We start from the raw sequence: 17,540 nt of genomic DNA, 5'->3' as shown, positions 1-17,540 counted from the left end.
CATTCCTGTCTTACACCTAAATGGCATCTCTATAACCTAGAATAATATCTAAACATCGTAGATATCAATGAATATTTGCTGAACTTAAATTGCAAGTATTATAGATAATGGCTCAGTAATGGTTAGATGCTGTCCTGAGACTCATCATAGTAATACTTGAAGATAAGACAAATGAGTGGCACTATAGTAATGAACTATTTATGGAAAATTGTTGAATTTATTCTGGTAGAAAATGGTAGAAAAGGAATATTCACTCTCCATTGCCATTTCCTGCATCACTCTCTTCTCCCATTACTTCTTTCCTCTTCTCAAATAGTCCCCTTATACATACATACTACATCTTTATTCATCCAATTTTTGTTAGACATCAAGATTGATTCTACAATTTCTCCTTTACACTTTAATATTAATAGCTCATGCAATTGAACTTGAAATACAATATAGTGGTGTTTTTAATAGAGAGGAATTGTGTCTTTATCAGTAAGCCAGCCAGTCTTATTTCTGCTTAGAATGTTGGAGAGTGTAGTTCCAGCAGAACTTGGGAACATAAATGTTCACAGAACTCATTCATTGTTCATGAAGAAAAGAAATGGAAGAGGGAAACAGAAATTGAAGAAATGCAAACAGCATGATCTAAACTGTTCTGGGCTCAGGGAATACCAATACAATGAATAAGAACCAAATGTTCAGACTGAACCCTATCACATCTTAAAATTAACATTATTGTAAAGAAAATTGGGAAATTAAGAATGAGAACAAATACGATAAATATGGCCTACTCTTCAGACAAGCCCTACAAGCCAGTTAAAATAAGGCTTCTTTCCTTCTCTCAACCCTTTTTGTCGTCCTTATCCCTTTTCACATTCCACATTTTCTTGTTAGGTCTGTATGATTATTGATACCACTTTATGGATAAACCATCCACTTAGTGTGTGTATTATTTGTTGGGAAAAAATTAGCAACTTTAGCACATAGCTATATGCTATTAGAAATAACTAGAAACAGGATCAAAACTGAAAATTCTATTTTAAAGGACACAAACATTAAGCACAGAAAATATGAATTATGGTCCCAATGATCAAATTATATGCATGATATATTCTGTAGCATTATAACTATTATAACATTACTCTGATCTATGTGAAAAAAAAATTAAATAGATACTCTGGCATTATAGGCTTTCATAGCTTAACAATACTATACCAAATGCTTTGAAGGAACCTTCTGAAGCCCAGAGAAATCAAATCACTTCCACAAACTGACCAAGTGAACCCATCACAGAGCTGCAATTAGAATGAAGGATTCCTGTGTCCTGGTCCAGTTTTAGGTTAGAAGCTTCTCATTAAAATTACTTCAACATTTCATTCATGAAAGAAAGTTACAGCCTGTTTAGTTGAAGCTCTCATCTCATTAACTGCATGCTTCCCTCTGTACAAGCAAAGTCTTAAAATACACCAGAAGGCAGACAGGCCTAAGAAATTGTGGAGACTTTCTGTAAACACTCAGCTGGTTGCTGGGGATTTTTGTCAGCTTCTTGCTCCAAGTCCTTTTCAACGAACTGAAAAAGAGATGCCAAGGTATATCAAACAGGACCTTGGAGCTGAGTGGTTTTGAGACAAGCTTTCTGATGAGACATGGATGAGAAAGGGTTAATGATTATTATTAAGTGGATTCCATCTTCTATCAGGAAGCCACAATTTGTTCACTTACATACACAATTAGATCTGGTTTAAAATAAAATAAAATAAAATAAAATAAAATAAAATAAAATAAAATAAAATAAAATAAAATAAAATAAAATAAATGCAGCATGGATCCTTAAGGTTTATTGTCTTTCAGATCAGCTGTCTCACTCAACTGCAGGTCTGAATTGCTTACACACTCTCATAGGGGCCTCCTTTACTTAATGTTCTCCAAACCCTCCCTCCTGATGTCCCACACGGCAGACTAACCACGAGCATAAGACTCTGCTCAGCTGTGACATGAATCTTGATGTTGAGATTTCTTAGAAAGAAAAGACAAATAAAAGATGTTTAATCACCTAGAACAGGAAAAGGAAGGCCCTGCAGGTAGAGGGTAAAGAAGAGAAGCTCAGAAACATCCATTAGGAATTCACTGCAGGATTTGTTGATTGGGAAACAAATTTCAAATCCATTGACCTGAGGTATGTCTGATATGACAAGTTTAGAACTATATCCTGAGAACTTTGAGTTTTCAGTTTCTAGCAAAATAGAATGGAAGTAACTGCAATGTCCTGTGGACAAGAGAACACCTATGACAACTGAAGTTCACTTTCTAGAGGTGAACCTCAGCATACAACCAAGACACTGTGATTGGGGTTTTTGTTTTTGTTTGTTTTAACAAGAGACACTTTGTCAGGGCAGTTTAATAGCCAGAGAATGTTGGGAAAAATATTTCAAAGGCATATTGCCATCTGAGGAGCTCACATTACAAGAAAACTATTCCTAACTCTGTACCCTAGAGGAGTATCTAGGAGAGCATGTGGGCTTACCTACTCCTGCAGAATAGATATAAGTAATACCACTTGACACAATTCAGTAGGAGGTCAGGCTGTAAGGGAGAGTCTCAAATTTGAGGTAAAATTTAACAAGGTTCAGAAGATGGCATCCAAACCTGACTTTAATCCCTTAATCCCAGCACTTGGAAGGCAGAGGCAGGAGGATCTCTTTTGTGAGTTTGAGGCCTGCCTGATCTACATAGTGAATTCCAGCACAGCCAGTTCTGTACAGAGAGACCCTGTCTCAAAACAACAAAAACAGCACCAAAACAAAAACAAAATCAACAACAGCATAAAAGAAATTGGCACCCACATAAAGCTGAAATGTAAGACCTTGGCAAGACAAATGTTAATGTCGTATCAAAACCCTGAACATTTTTCCTTCAAAGGAGATTAAAAGTATTTTTCCCTTTTCAGAAAAATAAAACTAAATTAAAATGTCATATGTATCAAAGTTGATTTTTTTTTTTTTTTTTTTTTTTTTTTTTTTTTTTTTTTTTTTTTTTAGTAAGAACTGGATGTGCTCTTCCAGCACAGCGGTTCTCCACCCTTTGGGGGTTGAACAACCATATCATGAGGGTCACCTAAGACCATTGAAAAACAGATATTTACATTATAATTCATAACAGTAAAAAAACTACAGTTATGAAGTAGCAATGAAATAATTTCATGGTTGGGGTCACAGAAAGATGAGAAACTGTATTAAAGGGTTGCAGCATCAGGAAGACTGAGAACCATTTTTTAGCATATTCCACCAACGGTATTGAGGATGTGAGGCAGACCAAATGAGTTGAATGTTTAACAAGTCACCATCCATTTATCAGAACAAAAAAATATACACAGCGGAACTTGAGTATCTTCATTGTTTCATCTTAAATGAAGTCTGTTTCAACTTGCTCTGATTAGCCATATAGTACAGGATAACCACGCTAAAATCCACAGACCTAAAGAAGCTGAATAACAAGGAGGACCCTGGGAAGGATGAAATGATCCCAATCATTTCCTTCTTTAATAAACTTCACAGATTCTGAGTGTATCAAAACCATGCTGAGCTGTGAGACTGTAAACTTCAGAGGCTGAAGTGACTGCATCAAAATGGTCTTTTCCATATAACAGGACTAAGGCACTCCTGAACTCTCAGCTGCCATGGTTGCCTGCACAGCGTCAGGCCTACATGTTCTAGCATGGATGAAGGAGGGGCCTATGAGTGGCCACCCTTATGAGAGCAACTAATGACCTGACGGCTGATATGGAAGCAAAGGTCAGTTCCTTCAGAGCTGTGGTCCCCCAGGCAAATTGACCATGCTTTAGTGGATGGCTACACAGACACACACACACACACACACACACACACACACACATACATACGCACACGCACACGCACACACACCACTCATTGAACTCAGTGAGCTGTGCTTTTTTTAAAATAAAAAGAAAAGAACATGAAGTTAGAAGAGGAATACAGGATAGGGCAAGAAATTGAAGGAAAGAATGAGATGAATATGATTGAACTGTATGCGTGTATAGCATTGTCAAAGAATAAATAAATTATGTTAAAAAAATAAGAGTGAGCCTTCATGGTGGTTGGGAAATGAACCCAGGACCTTTGGAAGAGCACCCAGAGCTCTTAGCCTTTGATCCATCTCTCCAACCCAGAAACAAAAAGACAGGCATGATATATACTCACTTGTAAGTGGATGTTAGTCATATGATAAAGGATAACCATACTAAAATCCACAGACTTAAAGAAGCTAAATAAAAAGGAAGTCCCTAGGAAGGATGCTTAATTCTCATTCAGAAGTGCAAATAGAATAGACACCTGATGTGGTTGAAGAGAGGGAGCAGGAAGGGAGTTTACCAAAGATGTCCTCTGAAAGGCTCTACCCAGCAGGGGATGGAATCAGATGCTGAGATTCACAGCTAAACTTTGGGAAAGTACAGGAATCTTATTATAGATTGGAGGGATAGAAGGACCAGGAGGAGACATGAACTCCACAAAGAAACCAACAAAGTCAACAAATCAGGGCCCAGGGGCCCCTGCAGAGACTGATGTACCAACCAATATGATGGACCATGCATGGAGAGGACCTAGACCCCTCCCCCATGTGAGTTCCCTAGTGGGAACAGGGCTTATCTGTGACAGGGACTTGGTTGCAACTCTTTGATTACTTCCCCCTGGCGGGGCACCTTGCCAGGCCACAGAGGAAAAGGATCCAGGCAGTCCAGATGAGGATTGATAAGCTAGGGTCAGATGGTAGAAGAGGAGGGCTCCTTCTTTCTGTGGTCTAGTGGAGGGGCAAAGGGAGAAAGAGGGAGGAAGGGTGAGACCTGAAGGAGAGGATGGAGGGGTCTACAATTGAAAAATAAATTGAATAAATTGTAATAAATAAATATGGTACATGAGGTTTGTTTCTGTTTGTAGAAACAACCAAAAAGACATCCTACTACGACAATGTGCTGGTTAGTCTTTGTCAACTTCAAACAAACCCAGACCCTTCTGGAAAGACGGAATCCTAACTGGGTAAAGGTGCCCATCAGACAGGCTGTGGGCAAGTCAGCAGCACATTTTCTTTTTTTACCGAAGTAGGACAGCCTGGACTCCTGCGGGCGGTGTCACCCTGTGCAGACCGTCCTGAGTCGTACAAGGACGCAAGCCGAGTAAACCATAGGGAAAGCACATCAATGATGAACCGTGACCTGTGAGCAAAATAAACCCTTTCCTCCTAAGTGACTATGGTAGTGTTTTATCATAGCAACGGAAAGTTAACTAAGGCTTAAGCTCGTGCTTTAAGCCTTAGATAGAGCCCTTTATAGAACTTTCCGTTGTGCCTTTTTCATTGACCTCAGATGTTTTTTCTTTTTCTGTTTTTTTTTTTCAGTACAAACTCTTGAAAAAGAAGCTTATTGCATTCAGATATTTGCCTTGAAATAGCAATTAGAGGTTTTTCTGAACAAATGTCAGAGAGATTTTGTATCTTTAGCCAAGACCAGAAAGCATTTTATTTTCTCATTATAGTCAGTTAATCTTATTCTTCACTATCCATCTCATCATAAATTTTGACTTAACTTTCAGTACTTATGTGAAAAACCTGATTCTCTGAATTGAAATGTACCCTGTCACATATTCCAGAAAACTGAAAAACCAAGAAAGAAGAGGCTTTAAAACTACTTTGAATTAACATGAAAGGACTCGATAGATTCTTTTACTGCAGGAGCAAATAAACATATAATAGGTAATGAAAGGAAGGAACATGTTAAATACCTTAAACTAACGTGTATTTGCTATGAGATCACCCTTATAGTTTTAGAATTCCATAATAAGAAATTTTAAAGCTAATGGCCAAAGAACAATCATGTTAAAGATATCACAGAGTGAATTAAGGAATTTCATTGTAACAAGTCATTGAGTAAAATCCTATCTGTATCTCTCTTCCTGAGTTAATCCCATCATGTTATGGATGCTGCTGTTGCTGTTGCTGCTGTGTTTCTTTTAAGTTTATAAAACTGAAAATCTAGAAAATTACTACAACAGCAGAAGAGTGCCTAATCGTCCAGAAATCCTTTGCTTTCTGGAGTCAGTCCTAATAATCTGCAGTGGAGGGAATGAAGCACATTGACAGCCTCTAGAGAAAAAGGACACTGCAGCGTTTGGGAATGATGGTCAGCTCACTACTGTACCCAGGTTTTCCTGGAGCTAGCTTGTAATTCCTGTCCACTAGCTTCTCCTTTCCTTCCCAGTGGAAACACAGAGCAAGGCAGCATGAAAAGCAGGCTTCCAATTTTCAATAAAGACTTTTATGACTCACATATTTTCAGAAAATCAACTCTGCAGCAGACAGAGTTGGTACGGGCACAGAGAGGCACTGGGACGTGGGTGGAGCACGCTTGGCTTGTCCGCTGCTGAGACAATCCAAGAGAAGGAGAGTACAAAACAGGAGGCCTCTCAGTCTCCTGCACAAGTTCACCGAGCAGCCTCCTGAGCAAGAGGCTTTTCTTTCCTAGCTTTTGTCTCAGCACTAAAGATGTGACAAATAAAGGTGGGAACCACAAGTAATTCTGTAAACTGAATTTTAACAATAATATTATTATATAAATATTATATATGTCATAGATAGGAGCTTATTGAAATGTATAAACATTAATACTACGATTTTTAGATAAGCAGTAGATAAAACTTATAGTTGTATACTGTTTTAATCCCTGTGAGTGAAGAAAACATGTTTATTTGTTTTGTAACAACAAATATTTACTATTGGTAGAAAACGAGCTATAATCAGGTGACATATATACCTACAAGTGATCCTATTGTTTGAAGTATATTTGAATTATATTATTATAACTTATTTATAAAGAAACCAAGATTAAGGGATGTTAGATTTTCCAAGACTATGCAAATATAATTTGAAAAACAAGAATCTGAATTCAATTCACTCACAGCTGAATAAATAGTACTACTATTTTTCAAAATTTACAAAAAAAAATCAACTACTATATATGCACAAAATAACTGATATCTAGCTATTGGCTCTCTAGAAAGGCATTAATCATGATGTAGCAAGTTCCCCCAAGGAGATTGAGAATAAACAAAAAACAATAGGAATTCTTAGAAAAACTGTATGCAAACAACTCAAAGATATGATAAAAGGAAAACACGTGAAATGAATCCACGGTAAGGCCTCAATTTCTCAAAAGACAGGGAATTAGCATCAACACCCTTGACCACTCAGAGAACATAGAGAGATGAAGGCTAACTGCCACAGACTAATCGACTGAAATGTTGTATTGACCCGAGAAAGGATGCCACATCAATTAAGCATCAATAAAAATAACGATAGCTGTTGACATAGAAACAATGAGATCATTGCCTGTGAGGTCAGTGGGATTACTCTGACATGCTTTAGTTTAACAAAAGACAAGGTGTTAGTAATCAGTGGGATACAGTAAGTGTGGTACAGTGGGCAAGGCAGAATGAACTGCCAAACTGAAAGATGACTTTAAAAATCTTCACCTTACAGGAACAGGTAAAATCGACACACAAGAAAAAGTTCTGCATATCTGATTCATGCAAGGAGAGGTGAATTGAATTCTGTGAGATAAAAAAGAAGAGAAGCACTGGGATCAACTACAGAGAAAAAGTAAAACTCTGACAGCACTCTGAAAAGCAGTGGTTTTGAAAAAGAAGCGAGAGTGTGTGGAGTGTGTATGTGCTGTGTGTGTATATGTATGTCTGTGCACGTGTGAGGTGTGTGTATGCATGTGTGTGGTGTGTGTGGTGTGTGTATGCATGTGTGTGGTGTGTGTGGTGTGTGTGTATATGTATGTCTGTGCACATGTGTGGTGTGTGTGTGCATGTGTGGTGTGTGTATGCATGTGTGTGGTGTGTGTGGTGTGTGTGTGTGTGTGTGTGCGCATGTATATGTGTAGTGTGTGTACGTGTGCATGTGTGTGTGTGTCCTTATACTTGAATTCATGCTTGCATTGGGAGTACAAACTACAACTGACTTTTTATTGTGAGGTAAAGAATGACAAGCAATGTGACTAGTGTTCTAGAATTTAGAAAGACCTGGAGGGGACCAGAACTCCACAAGGAGAGCAACAGAACCAAAAATATCTGGGCATAGGGGTCTTTTCTGAGACTGATACTCCAACCAAGGACTATTCATGGAGATAACCTAGAACCCCTGTTCAGATGTAGCCCATGGCAGTTCAGTATCCAAGTGGGTTCCCTAGTAATGAGAACAGGGACTGTCTCTGACATGAACTCAGTAGCTGGCTCTTTGATCACCTCCCCCTGAGGTGGGAGCAGCCTTATCAGGCCACAGAGGAAGACAATGCAGCCAGTCCTGATGAGACCTGGTAGACTAGGGTCAAATAGAAGGGGAGGAGGACCTCCCCTATCATTGGACTGGGGGAAGGCCATAAGAAAAGAAAAGGGAGGGAGGTAGGATTGGGAGGGGATGGTGGATGGTGCCAGGATACAAAGTGAATAAACTGTAATTAATAAAAATAAATAAATTTTAAAAATCAAAATAGTTTTCAGTAGCTAGACATATACTCCAGAGTTTATGTGAAAGAATGGGATTGGTAGGAGAGTTATGAATTAGCATTTGTACATCAAGCAAAACTCCTTAAAGTGTGAAGCTTCCCAGATGACCTAGAAAGGCGATATTCTGGCAGAACCAATAGGGAAGAAGAACAACAAAAAAAAAAAAGGCTGAAAGGGAAAACAAGAGGGAACCTATGCATGAGCAAAATAAAGTCTGGGAGGTGAGAGAACACCTCCAGAGAACTGCATTTCTGATCATTTAGAGTGGTCAGCGACATTAAGACAGGAGAAAGGCCTTAGAAACTGAGAGGAAAGAGGCCATTGGATTAGCATGTGTGCTATTCTTTTTACTGCAGCAGCTTACATTGAAGAGTCCACAGTCAGAGTACAGTGGGAGACAAGACAGAAACAGAAAACTCTACTACTGTTTCTTGAGGAAAGCTGGTCTCAGAAAGAAAACACAAGTTCTGGGAGATGACTGAACTTGTTCAGAGGAGAAGGAGCCGATAGCAAGGAGTAGTTGAAGAGGTCATGATTGATACTAGTTCCTCAAGAAGATGAAAAGCAAAGCAAAATACAGAATAAATCCATGGAATATTTCAAAAAATTCAAAGATGTGGTTGAAGAGGGAAAAAAAAAAACATGCTACCAGGGCTTGTATTTTTCATGACTGGAATACATGCTCATATCACTTTCTGTGCCTCAGTTAAGAGCTCCAAATATCAGATTACAAGGTTGTACCTTATTTCCTAGCATTCCTGATGAAGATGCAAAGGTCGCGCCTGCCTGCAAAGCTGCAGCCATTCAAGAACACAATTCTCACACCCAGTGGAGGGCCCTAGGCCGACTCTTCTGGAGAAGTGACATGAATGACAGTGCTGTGACCAACAGGATGCTATTCCTATCTAAACCCTGAAGTCACAGTTCTGAGTGAAGGCAATCGAAGACGCGAGAACGAATGCTATGACACCATCTTCCTCCTCGATCTAAGCTTTGGAAAGCTGAACATTACACAAGGTTGAAGGGATAACGTTTCATGCATGTTTTTGAATTAATTTATTAATATTATTCACATTTCTCCCCAGAAGGCATGGTGTAGTTAGGGAAGTATTGCTATCACTGAGGCAATACTTCCCTCATTGGATAAATTTGGAAGATAGATTCACATTAATTTCATTTGAAGTGCAGCTTATTTATAAAAATTAAAACAGAATAAAGTTGCACCTTAAAGACAAAGCTAGAAGGACTGCTTGCAGGTTGACAGAGCGAGGAAAGGACAGCTCTTCCACCTACATGATACTGACTTGGAAAGTCATTTAAAGGCAAGAAACCTGTCAGTATGTGATTACTGTAATTTTAGTGTGAGTTTTTTAGTTATAAAAATGATCAGGTTCTATGGAAATGGTTCAGTTGGTAAAGTGTTTGGTATGTAAACATAAGAACCTGAGTGAATTAGTACCCACATAAAAAGTTGGGTTGCAATCCTAGCACAAGAGAGTCAGGGACAGGAAGCTGGCTGGCCATGCATTCTAGACAATCAGTGAGCTAGCGTGTCTCCAAAAGAAAGCTGAGGGGACTGGACAGAAGGCTCAGCAAAGTTCTTGTGACTGTCGTAAAGGACCCAGTTTTGGTTGTCAGCACTTGGGTGATGGTTCACAAACACCTGATGCACAAATCTGATGTCCTGGTTCTGAGGGCACCACACACACACATACAGGCAGGCATGGTTGCTCAGATACACAAAATGAAATAAATGAATAATGTTTAAAAAAAATTTTAAAGTTTAAAAAAAATCAAAGGCCTAAAACTTATCTGCTAAGTCCTATCTATCTAAATTTGATCCCCTGAACCCACATAAAGATGGAAGGAGAGAACTGACTTCACAAAATTGTTCTCTGACCATGACATATACATGTGACATAGATATACATCCTTGCATACATGCGTATACACACATACACACAATATACACACGACACATACATGTGCCTGCTCACATAGAGAGAATAAATTTTAAAGTGAGATTGCGAAGCAAATGAAGAAGACCTCTAATGTCAAATTATGCCCTCCACACACATGTGTTCTCACACCCAAGTATACACACATGAACAAGTACACACCCATGGAAAAAGTTGAAAAAAGCACAAATATTCAGTATATTGATAATATCTCATGTCATATCTATGTCTGCAAAAATAAATCACAGAGAATAATAGATAAAAGAATGTTAATTACTTGTGAGATGAATTTTTAATAACTTTGTACAGCTTACCCAAATTGATCTTTTCCTTTTACCATTATTGTACCTCTCAAATATAAACATATATTTCAATGTTGTGATCTCAGAATAAGTAAACATTACGTTAAAATGTTTCCAAACTAACCGTTACATATGCTTCCTAAGGCCAATGACACATGATTTATCCTTCGAGATGGGAAACTGGATGGTTAAAATTATTTCCTACTGTCACCGCAGGTTAGCAGGATTCCAGTCTTCCCATCACACCTCGAGACAAAGCCTACCCTTCCGGTTTGGTCTCCCACCTCGAATTAAATACATGTTTGTGATGATCACAATAATCCATCCAGGCTAGAGCTGATAGTGTTGAGCGTGTGAAGAACTGGAAGTGGAATGGGAAAGACCTTTCATTCACCTGGACACATGCTGGAATTACATGTGTCCTCTGTGTAGCAGACTTACTCACTTAACCCAATGAGGAGGTTTGGCTTTGGATTACATTATCCTCAAGTGGTTTCAGAATTCTAGTGGCTTGCCTACAAACTTTGGTCAGCTGGATAAGTAAAAGGGATCACTAGGAAACCAAAGTCTCAGTGTTTACCCTTTGCTGCATAGAAGCCATGTGGTCTGCATCAATACCAGAAGAAGACTGCGCAAAGACACAATATAGTTCTTGACCGTGTGAGCAGAAGTCTGATTCGCATCACATCCAAGCTTACTAGATATAGTTTAAAACAATATGACCTGGAGGCTGGTCAATAACAGGATCTGCAATCCCACATCACGGGGGAAGCACACACTACACTGGTAAATATAAAGAATTCCCAACAAGCCATGTAGAGAGATATAGAACATTCAGTGATACTTCACTGTTCAACTATGTGTGTGTATGTATGTGTGTGTTTGTGTATAGGGGAAGCACACACTACACTGGTAAGTATAACGAATTCCCTTACCTTTCATGTAGAGAGAGTATTCAGAATGATGCTTTATTGAGTGTGTGTGATATGATGTATATACATATACATATATGTAGATATACATATATATGAACACATCACATATATACATATATACATACATCATATATATGATACATCATATATATCATATATATGTCATATATATGACATATATATGATATATATATATGATGTATTCTTGGCTTTGCATTCTGCTCAGAGATGAATAGTATCCAGAGTGCATCACTCAAGTATTTTGTCCACTGAAGCAATTCTTTCTGTGTCCTCCATAATTGAGTATATTACTAATATAGTCCACCTAAAATTCTTGCATCTTTGTGTGATCAGATTATTAAATCCCAGCCAAACATAAATAAGCTCAAATGTTGTGAAGATTCCATTTAAGAAATGCATAATCACAGCTTTCTCATTCTCTATCCAGGTGCCTGGGCAACTACATACAAGTGCTGGATCTCTAGCAGCCACCAGGACCTGTAAAATCAAAGACTATACACTAGGAATAAAAGAACACAGAGATAAAAATTTGAGTCCACAACTATTTTCAATGTACCAGCTCCTTACTCTACTTGAGAGCTTCTTTTGAGTATGTAAACAAGCTTCTGTTATATTTTTCTTAGTCAAAACTGTGCTCTACCATGTGAAGCACTGGAACCAATTCAACAGTAGTGAGTATAGAACAATTTATGAATGCAAATATCATAGGCTATATGCTCATCCTGTTCCTCAGTGATGCCTTTGAAATGATGTTATCCAGGTACTGCTGAGTGTCACACATCTAAAGCTTCCTATCTATATCCTTACAAGATAAATCACAGATGTAACATCACAGAAATGCAAGGCATCGCAGTATTAAAAAGCCTATATACACTTTTTCTCTTGCTAGTTAGAAGGTGGCTTGGAACCAAATATCAGTGTAGGGCTGCAACACAGGTATTGGCAATTTATGGTCCATGAGCAAGATTTGGCCCTTAGACATACTGAACTTGTCTTATGCAATGCTATTTGAAAAAACGCTAATTTGTAAAGCTTAAAGTGAGCATGTATGTGTCTTCAATTCTCTACACTTCCCATTAGACCCTGCTGACCCTGCTAATACACAAAACTATTCCAGCACTGTTTATGTTACATGGCTGGCTTCTGGAAGTTCACAGTTCACACCTTCTTCTGCAATTTCTCATTCAATCACTCCTGTAGTGTTGAATAAAATGATTCATGCCAAAGATTATTCCCGAAGATTGAGAAAGTCTGCCTAGTGCTAATAACAAGAAATGTGCCCTAGATGTTGCATTTTGATTTGGAAATAAAATTTTACTGTCTAGTATTTTTCTCTACAAAAAACAAATGTGGAACATTCCAAAGCCTCCCTACACAATACACACCACAGGGAGTGGGAGAGAGAGAAAAAGCAAGCTTAAAAAACTAATTTTATCATCTTGGCTCTGATTTTGGCTACATTATACTTTCAACTAAAGTTAACATAACTCCCAAACTCTTTCTTTTGAGTTTCTAACAAACTTTTTTAAATTTTTATTTATTATTTATTACAATTTTTTCACTTTGTATCCTGGCTGTGGCCTCCTGTCCTCATTTCCTCCCAATCCCACCCTCCCTTTCTCTTCTCCTCCCTGCCCCTCCCCTAGTCCACTGATAGAGGAGGATCTTCTCCCCTTCCATCTGACCCTAGCCTATCAGATCTCATGAGGACTGGCTGCATTGTCTTCCTCTGTGGCCTGGCAAGGCTGCACACCCCAGGGGGAGGTGATCAGAGAGCCTGCCACTGAGTTTATGCCAGAGACAGTCCCTGATCCCCTTACTAGGGTACCCACTTGGAGACTGAGTCTATGGGCTATATTTGAGCAGGAGTTTTAGGTCCTCACCATGCATTGTCCTTGGTTGGGGTATCAGTCTCTTCGGGGACCCCAGGTCCCAGTTTTTTGTTTTGTTGTTGTTTTGGCCCTGTTTGTCTCCTTTTGGAGCACCTGTCTCCTTCAAGTCCTTCTATCTCCCCCTTTTTCATAAGATTCCCTGCACTCTGCCCAAAGTTTGCTATGAGTCTCAGCCTCTGCTTCAATACCTCAATCAGCAGAGTCTGAGGCCTTTTGTGGTAGGCTCCTGTCCTGTTCCCTGTCTTCTGCTTCTGGTGTCTATCGCATTTGCCCTTCTGAATGAGGATTGAGCATCTTCCCTAGGATCTTCCTTGTTGTTTAGCTTCTTTAGGACTATAGATTTTATTATGTTTATCCTACATTACATGTCTAATAACCACTTATGAGTGAGTATAGCCTCAAGATCCAGGTATAGCACTCCTAGGCATATATCCAAAACATGCTCAAGTATACAACAAGGACATTTGCTCAGCCATGTTCATAGCAGCTCTTTTCATAATAGAATCTGGAAACAACCTAGATGTCCCTCAATGGAGGAATGGATACAGAAATTATGATGCATTTACACAATGGCATACTACTCAGCTATTAAAAACTAAGGAAATCATGAAATTTGCAGGCAAATTGTGGGAACTAGAAAAGATCATCTTTTAAACTTTTAAATTCAAATCAACTCTTAACTTTAGTGAGAGTTTGTTCTATTTTGTCCAGACATGTGTAAAAATGTATTTACTCTATCTTAGCACGCACATGTGTTCCTGTCAGGTTGACACCGTGCTTCTATTTTATTTCCCACAGTCAAAAAGAAAACTGCTATATTCTATACTAACAACAGGAAATGGCTAAGCTTATAAACACATGCTTACATGCAAGGCCAGATTTCCACAATACACAGTCAAGGGAATACAAAGGAAATGCCACAGCTCATACTACTTATAGCAACTGTTGGAAAATTGTATGTTATTGACATGTATGCTTTAGACTTTTCTCTAATATAAAGCATTTCCCACATTTTTTCTTCCTCAAATTCAAAAATAACCTAGAATTGCTAGAGTCTAGCAGGATAAGTGACACAGCAAGTGTCCACAATGTGTCAGTGTGCACCCCAGATGCGTGGGAAGTAACCTGAGGGTAAGTTAAGTGGCTCTGGATGCTCTAGCTTACTCAGTCATCAGACACACACTTCTCTGCTATTAATTTTCATTACTTTCATTTGAATCGCTATTTATAATGTCTGAGAGAATTCACTTTCTCTGTAAAAACATGTCTTTTGAGGTTTGAGTTTCTGTACTATTTAATGACAGTAGGGGAAAAGAGGTTGGCCCAGAGGTAGGACTTTTCAACCACCCTCATCTTCTTAATTTACGTAAATTAATATTAGAGAAAAGTAAGCCCTTATTTTTCAGTAACACCTACAGAATAAATGCAATGGCAGAAGAGGCTTTTACCATATGGCCTACACTGTAAGACTTTCAAGCATCTTACACCTTTCACTTACACACATATTCAATTACTTCTGAACCTCAAAAAAGTTAAGTGCATATTTTAATATAAATTGGGAATGCCGTCTGTACAGACATTTAAAGTCAGCCTGCTTGAAGGGAAGGAGAGGGAGCAGGCTCCCTGATAATCAGACTTTTACTTCCATGTTTCTGTTTGCTCTCTTCCTTCTTAACTTCTTTGTTCTTGCATTTTCAAGGCATTCATTGTACACTTTTCACAGCATGCATTACAAGGAACCTAAGTTTCACCTTTTATAAATTCCCTCACTTTTTGAAACATAGAAGCTGACTTAAAAAGTTCCAAGTTCCAAGATTTTAGAAAAGTGCCCCCTCTATGGGACTACTGATAGACTTGAAATACATCTCCAGAATTTTCTTTTATCTCCTTATAGGTTTTCTAGAACTCATCGTTGCTAAACATCTTTAGATGTTTCTGAATATCTTCAGAGGAAAAACTACAGGCAAAAAACAAATAGAGATATATTTGAAAGTGGATGGACATATACATGAGAAGGAGAGTAGAAAACGATTAAAAAGTTGCTAAGTTTTAGAAGCTTGAGTTTGATACTAGCAGTGACTCTAAGCTGGCCTATAACAAATAAGAGCATGTCTATGACGTGACACTTCAACCTTCAAAAGTTAAGAATTTAACAATCAATGGAGACAGTCTTAAATTTTTTTTAAATATTCTATAGCAGCCATGCAAAAGCTTAACAGCACGGCCCAACACTAACTTATGTAGAGCACACAGGGAAGAGAACAAACAAACAAAAAACAGTAACCAAGCAAGATACTCCTTAAAAGAAAGGAAAAGGAAAAAGGAAAGAACAGAAGGAGAGAGAGAAGGGAAGGATGCAGCGATCTAAAAGAAATGTGCTTATCAATACTCCAAATAAGTTATGTATAAGGTGTGCTGATTTTCTGGCTTCAGCCATTCTCCCAGGAACCACACTATCCTGATAATCAAGTCAATAGGGTGGGAGAACTCCAGACACCGCAGTTTAAGAAATCTGGCTTCCATCAGCCTCTGTCATGGAGAAATAAACTGGACTCCCTCTCAGTAAGCAAACACGATTTTAAGATCATAGATGAAAACCTTGGGAGAGGAGAATAAGGCTTTGGGAAGAAAGGAATGAAGAGCAAAGACAAAGGAAATTCCAAGCTATCAGAGTTGCCACAGAGGTTTTTCTAAACAAAGACTTTCATGAAGCTGCTGAAGTTCGCACAGGAAAGACTCCACCCTGCCCAGCTTCTGCCCCGGCTTTCCCAGCTCGGAAAACGCCAGCCCACACAGCGGACCTCTAACTAAAAGTGCCTTCGGGGCTCCCTTTTAAGTACCCTTTTCTTTTAAACGTCCCACTCTTACATTCGAGCAAAAAGACTGATCTGATCCTAGCTCTTGCAGGATGTCAAAAGCCCACTCTTTGCCAGGGCAGGCACAGAAGCTCCAGAACTACAGGCGTGCCGCTAGTCTCCAGAGCCAAGCTGTTTCCCAGGTGCAAATCCCATAGCCCCTCTCTCAAATTTCAAACCAATCTCCTCTTCATGCTCTTCCTGAAGCTTAACATTCCATCTAATTCCCAAACCAAGCCGTAAACACCATAAGCAAAGCAAAAGGCAAACTCACCATTCTCTTGTTCCTGGGCTTTTATTGAGACACAGTGCCCTAATAAAACAGTAAGAATTAGGAGAGGTCTTGCTACCACCCAGTTTGCCATCATGTCTAAATATGAGACATGTGGGTCCTCCTGGGAATGAAGAGTAGATACTGAGGTCACTGTAGCACCATGAATTCCGCTGGGGGCTCTTTTTCAGCACCAGCCCCCGGGCCGCCTCAGTCTGTTTGAGCACCAGCTCCGGCACAGTCTGCGGAGTTTTTTCAAGCGATGCAGCTTTAAATAGGAAGAACGCTGCCTCCACTTCTTTTCCTGCCCCTTTCAGCTTGTTCAGGCTCATAACCATCCAGTGTCTGCCAGGCAACCGTCTGATTGATGGTAAACAACCAAATCAGAGCGCGCCCCTCTGCCCCTTGAGCTTTCGCTCCTTCTTGTAGAGGTAAAACGCAGACGCAGCTTACCAACACAAACTTTTATTTCTTTTTCTATTTAAGTGTGTGTGGTTTTTCTTTTCTTCTCATTTTTTTTTCATTTTTAAGAAAGCCTATTAGAAGGAGTCAGATCCTCCTCCCTCCCTCCCTCCCCCGCCCTCAACCCTTCCCCCAGACACACACCCACTGACTTTTCCAGAGACACTAAAAAAGCCTTAGGGAGGATATACAGCTTTTTAGTGGAATTTCTTTTTTTTTTCCTTTCTTTTTTTTTTTTTGCATTGAGATAATTCAGAATTCTCTTTGCCACCTTAAGCCT

The 17,540-nt window shown here is 39.0% G+C and overlaps 1 protein-coding gene across 1 annotated transcript in view; it reads right to left on the bottom strand.

Moving 5' to 3' along the window:
- Col5a2 (collagen type V alpha 2 chain) overlaps positions 1 to 16,966 on the bottom strand; it is a 139,834-nt gene extending 122,868 nt beyond the window's left edge. Inside the window, exon 1 of the mRNA XM_055616744.1 lies at positions 16,802 to 16,966. Within this exon, the coding sequence (XP_055472719.1) occupies positions 16,802 to 16,895 (94 nt within the window). The 5' untranslated portion in view covers positions 16,896 to 16,966. The remainder of the gene's footprint in view (positions 1 to 16,801) is intronic.
- Positions 16,967 to 17,540: the final 574 nt, after the last annotated feature.

The sequence above is a fragment of the Psammomys obesus genome, unplaced genomic scaffold (assembly GCF_907164565.1).
Source record: "Psammomys obesus unplaced genomic scaffold, mPsaObe1.curated_primary_1811, whole genome shotgun sequence".
In the NCBI taxonomy this organism is placed as follows: Eukaryota; Metazoa; Chordata; class Mammalia; order Rodentia; family Muridae; genus Psammomys; species Psammomys obesus.
This window is presented reverse-complemented; position numbering and strand designations above follow the sequence as displayed.